The following is a 6,000-nucleotide window of genomic DNA, read 5'->3' as shown; positions in this document are numbered from 1 at the left end:
CAGATCCCACATCTCAATGACAGAGTAAACTACAGCAAAAGTAATATAGCCTGGTTGCTCACAGATTAACATTCCTTTCCTGGTGCACTGCTACTGGAAGAACTTCACTCTTCCTCCCCCAAACACTATTTTGGTTATTTTGTAAAGTACTCATAGGTCCATGCTGCACCCCAAGTTCTATCTCATAAGTGGTACATTCCCATATATCACTTCCTGGTATACCTCTGGATGCTTTCCACCTTTCAAAGTCCACTCTGCAAAATATCTTTTCCAGTCCAAGTTCTTCATCCAACTAGAGAAAAGAAGGACAGTATCTGACAACTAGGCAACATATGTTATTGCTGATGCCACCTGATGATTAGTCTGCTGACTGATCATTTCAGCTGCAAGACCAACCAAACAAGGAGAATAGGGGTTGAGAAATTCATTACTTTCCCTTTCACCTCTTCACAGTATTAACTTTCATAAAAACCTTTCAGCACATAGGGCAGAAATCACTGCTTCTCCACCAAAGATAATGTTTTAACTCTTTGAACATTATTATAGTAGTAGACTAATGGAAATACACAGACAAGACGCTAGTAAGCTTTGATTGCTTGGCAAGAAAAGGCTAACCAAGCTTGTTAGCACCAGAAAAGCTTTCCAGAGAGGTACCTTTTCAAGTAAAAAAGAATTGTATCAGTGATATAAAACAAAGACATGACCATCCGTTTTTCTTTTTTGTTTGTTCGTTCAAGAACACCTTGATAATCCCTTCAAGAGGGAAAGTTACACTGTTTGCAAGAAAAGAAAATTGCATGGTATATAATTATATGTATTTGGTTTTACTTTTGAAGTGAATGGCTAACTGCTTTATTGTTTTTGAAGACTGGTCAGTATTGCAATTCAGACTGAGAATCTTCAGTATAAACAGTAACTACATCAGACTTCATAACTGAAAATGTGAGCATAGACTAAGTGATTTTTTCCAGTCATTTGATAAGAATCTGAAAGCTGATTCTTCAGCAAAGAAAAGGTATAAAATGAGAGTGCTTTCTAGTAAAATTGAAGGTGAATCATAAGCTTATGATGACTGATGCCCAGAAGGCTGGGCAGAAAGACATTTTGCTTGCCTTCTAAGCATTCACTTTAGATCATAAGTTTCTGTCCTCTTTAGTCTATCAACTCAGTGCTTTATAGGTAACGAGACATACAAAATACTGTGTACAATCCTAAATGCTTGACAGAAGCAATGTACACTAAAAACATAGCCAGCTGATTAAAAACAAATGGAAAGTCCCAATCCTCACTTAGATTTGCAAAGTAATTCTATACCCTGTTTGGTCATAAATAAAACTTACCTCTGCAGAACAGTAAAAATCATTTTACTTTGAGTGTTGTGAAAGTTTGTGTTAGTAAAGTACAGATAAAGTAATAACACTCAGCTTCTTTCGAGGGCTTTCTATGTTCAGTGTTTGCATTGTATGCCCAGAAAAGGACTTTTTGATAGCCCTTCCCAAGTACTGCTACACAGGTAGTTAATCATCTAGCTTTAGCAAGCAATGTTCCAAAGAAAACAAAAGCTATCCATTAAATCTTTTATTAATCAAAACAATTAAGAAAATGTGAAAAAAAAGCCAGAATTACACGCAATAAATTGGTCTATTTACAATTCAGAAAAATACTTTTATGTAGCATAAATGCTCTAAAGGCCTGCAAATTCTACCTATTCCCTGCACTCAGGAAACTGCTTTCACAGGCTGCATGAACTCAGTCAAGACAGGACAAAAGAGAGGAGAAAGCAGGTCTCTGTGTAGGGAGGTGCAGGAAAAAGCAATTTCTGTTTCCTACACAGGAGCTGTAGAGGCACAGACATTCCATAGATACTCTTCAGCACAGATAATCTTTTATCTACAGCTCATGATTATTTCTTATGATATTATTACCACTTTGCACAGTATGTTTAAACACAGTAAGAATAGCTTTTAAAGGAATGAACCTGGCTGTAAGAAATAAGCATCTGTGAAGGTGTCATTAGTGCCCCTTCAGATCCGTAAAACAAATCTGAGCATCTCTTTCTGAGCAGTATCTGACTACTTTAGATTGCTTTGCATAGATAGTAGCCCATTTTGGTTATCAATGTTAACGATCATCAGTTATCTGTCACAGGTGTCAGCATATAGATTTCATGGATTCCTTTGCTCTGCATTAGCAGTTACCTGCAGTGTAACAGGGATATAAATGATTCATTCATCCTTTCAGCAGCAGGAGTGTATCTACAGTACTGTATATCTACAGTAACCATACTAGTTAAAAATATTAAAACAAACACAACAGAAATCCCAACATATGAAAGAGGACAACTTGTAACAGAGACAAAATTTTTTAGGAAATTAGCTCTGCTGTTGAGCTGAAAGAAAAGAACCTGCAGCACAGAAAGATGACCATTAGTGCTAATTTGGGTACAGTGCAGCAAAATCAGCACACATCATTTTGCTTGTGTGCTTCAGATTCTGTTGCTTATTTCAATCAATTACTCTGTGACTACAATGATGGTTTGTTGTTTTGTTGTTGTTTTTTTTTCTCCTCCCTTTTTCTCACCTCAGAAAACTTTCTCTCACATAGGGAAAACTATGAAAATACATTCTTTTTTCTTCTATAACTCCATAGCATTATGGAGTTACATCCATTAAAAATTCTACATTACCTGGTAGCCTCACTGTGACATTTTTATCTTTTCATGCAAAGTAAGAAGAATTTCAGGAGTCACCAAGGGCTCTCATTAATTTTGTAGTTTCAGGGATAAGATCAAAAGAAAAAAAGATTCCTTAAAGCTATCATTGCTTCACAAATACTTTCAATCTTCTGTTCTGCTCTTGAGAAGTCAGATGACTTCTCAGATACAGACAGCCAGATACCGGCTGGGAATGTCTCTAGGACTTCTGCTCTCATTCACAAAAATAAAGACGATTTACTGCCTTCTCACTATCATCCCCTTTTATATCCCATCTTACACAGGGAGATCTCTTCGAAAACTTGGCAGGCATAATCACCACGCATTACTCGATCACATCATGTCCAGCTGAAATAGAAGCAACAGATTCAGAAAAGGCATTGAGTTAAAGTTATTTCTTATCTGTGTTTAGTGTTTAGAAAATAGAAGAAATTCACAAATCCCTATATAACATAAGTGGAATTAATATCTGAGTTCTAATATATTATTCAAATTTAATACTAAGTTGTTGTAAAGTACAAAAACAAACATTAAATCCCATTTTCAGATAATATGTGCAATTCATAGATGCAAAAAACGCACTCGAAAAGCAGAAACCTGCTTGCGGTTAAAACTTTATCAGAACTGCCTACACAACCAGCTTAAGTCTTGGAGATAGATTTGTAATGATTCAACTTTAAGAAAAAAAGCCTAAAATTCTTATTAAAAATCTCTTGAAATCCTTGAATTTCATCAAGCCTGTATAACAGAAAGTTTATTGAAAAGACTAAAATGTCTTTTTTTAAATGACTTTTAGTTTTCAACCCACATAAATAACTATTCTAGACCTACAAGCTTCGATAAATGCCATTATAGTAAATTACAACAGTCTGCTACCAAAGAAGCAGCCCTGTTGGCTCTTTCGAAATACACAAAAGGACAGGATTAATCTATGCAAACACTCATGTTAGTACACAACAGGTCGTTTGCCTCCAATGACATTTCACATCTGGTTGTGCTTTACAACAGAAGTTAAGCATCTTCACGTAGCTCTTCATTGACTCAGCTCCTCAGATGTTTTCTAAGCCATGTACTATAATCTACTGCTTTAAGAAACTCTCACTCCAGCTTTCAGTTAAAATTGAGTTCTAAAGCCACATCCTGTCTTTATGGTACTCACCAAATCATCAACATCACCACCTTCATCTGCAGCAGGCAGAGTTTCATTTTTCTTTTCTTTTGGAGTCAAGAACTGAAAATACAACAGTACAATACTTATGCTTCTGACGAAACTCAGATCCTTAATGTTAAGTGAACAGAATATTAAAACTAGCATATTGTAATTAAAAATCATGAATCAAATTCATTCTGTTTTCCATCCTCCAAAACCACCCTAAAACAAAGGAAATTTCCAAATACTTGCTTTTAAAGGATTCTGTGGAGTCTGTTTAATGAAATAGACTGTATAGAACTCAGTAAAGTTTCCTGTTTAGTTCAATGAACATTTTTCACAAATGAACAACGACAGGAATTCAAAAAAAGGAAAAAAAAACGCTCAAACATGCAAGATGGTTAGAATGCTGGTCTTCAAAAATAGAACATTCATTATGTAAAATTCTACTGCAATAGCTGCTCATACCAACTCGCCATATGCCCTCCACATAAAGCATGTCATCCTTAAACAGAGGATAAAGCTAACTTATTCAGATACTGTAACTACTGAAATGAAACATGGCAACAACATCAGGAGTACAGCCACCTACAAATTAATTTTCTCAACCTAATATAGTAGGGAAAAAGTAGTATTTCATCTATAATAATAGAAAAAATAAAAATATAGGACTATGAGTTTTAGTTACAGACTCTAATAACACAGAAATTACTAAACAATTTCTGGATAGAAAATAATCATAGAATCATAGAATCACAAGGTTGGAAAGGACCTATAAGATCATCTAGTCCAACTGTCTCCTCATCACCATTGCCACCACAAGCACTAAATATAATACTATTAAACAGGCAATAAATACCTGTTAAGAGTTTAGGTAACTTGTTTTCTGCTAACAGCTGACTTCTGAAAGCAAATTTATGCTTTTCTGAGGCTTTCACCTCATACAGCCATGCGGGTCATGTAAAAAGCCACAGAATAGCTATCAGAGTGCTACCTACCTCCAAGATAATACACTGAAATGTTATTTTACTTAAGATGTTCTTATCCTTCTCTGGAACAACAGCAGCATCTTTAAACGATGGGTAGAACGCCAAGAAGTTGCCTGCTGCATTCTCCCACTATATCAAGAAGTGATCTTATGTTTTAATGTCTGAGGTTACAATTTTAAATCACTGAAAGAGGCACTGCATCAAATTCCCTCTACTAGGTAGAACATCAATAAGTTAATTTCGTAGGAAACTACCAAATCTAATATCCAACAGGGTAAAAAGCAAATATACTGTGGTTAACATCACTGACAGTTGATGCAGGCAGCCTCTGCCTAGCTGTCTCAATAGACAAAGGTCAAACACTTCCTACATTCTGAAGAGCAACATCCAACAACAATGTAGCAAACCTACTCTACAGACAGCATTCATGTTTTACCACGTTAACATCAACTTGACTTAGAAATTTTGAAGATGCAAAAAACTAAGGTGACAGGGGCAGAACAAATTATAATTTCAAGCTGTTGTACACTTGCCTATCTTATTTTGCTAACAAAGTTCTCAATTTAGTAGTAACACAAAGCGCATATTATGAAACTAAAAGGCAATGATGTTGTCAATTCTGAAAGGCTTTTTTGTGCCAGATCAAATTTCCTTTTATGCAGTTAGGATTGCTATTTACAAAAGTAGCACATTTTTTAAGCTTTCAAAATTAGCCTTCCAGCACTAAATTAAGTAGAAAAAGCTGAAAGCTAAAGAAATGCAAGATAAACTTTTGTGGTAAACTGCAATGTGAAGTTTCCATCAAATTCCAAACACCCAAAATTATTTTTTCCTAAATCTGTTTGCATTAATGCAAAGGCAACCTACATATAATAATTGAGCTGAAATCAATTATTCTCCTCACAGTAACCAGAAAAGTACTTTGACATTGCTGCTCTTTTAGCCCTTCTTACATCTAAAAAAAGCATTTCTATTAGACAAAAAAAGCCACCCAAACAAAAACATCAAACCGTTAAGCCATTTTCCTCAGTGATGGGAAGAAAGAAAAGTAGGTATGGATAACTTAGCTCAGCCAAAAAAAAAAAAAAAAAGAAACTTGTACATGTCACCTGCCTAACAAACTGCCATACCAATCTTCCCTTCCCCAT

The 6,000-nt window shown here is 35.3% G+C and overlaps 1 protein-coding gene across 1 annotated transcript in view; it reads right to left on the bottom strand.

Moving 5' to 3' along the window:
- Positions 1-1,565: 1,565 nt before the first annotated feature.
- The window catches only part of XRCC5 (X-ray repair cross complementing 5), a 43,980-nt gene continuing 39,545 nt past the window's right edge, over positions 1,566-6,000 (bottom strand). Inside the window, exons 20-21 of the mRNA XM_042877983.1 lie at positions 3,873-3,944; positions 1,566-3,061 (exon numbers count right to left, since the gene is read on the bottom strand). Of these exons, the coding sequence (XP_042733917.1) occupies positions 3,047-3,061; positions 3,873-3,944 (87 nt within the window). The 3' untranslated portion in view covers positions 1,566-3,046. The remainder of the gene's footprint in view (positions 3,062-3,872; positions 3,945-6,000) is intronic.

This window comes from Lagopus leucura, unplaced genomic scaffold (genome assembly GCF_019238085.1).
Source record: "Lagopus leucura isolate 7727_CA_CO unplaced genomic scaffold, USGS_WTPT01 Super-Scaffold_100019, whole genome shotgun sequence".
NCBI classification, from domain to species: domain Eukaryota; kingdom Metazoa; phylum Chordata; class Aves; order Galliformes; family Phasianidae; genus Lagopus; species Lagopus leucura.
Note: the sequence above shows the minus strand (reverse complement) of the source record. Positions and strands in the feature narration are given on the sequence as shown.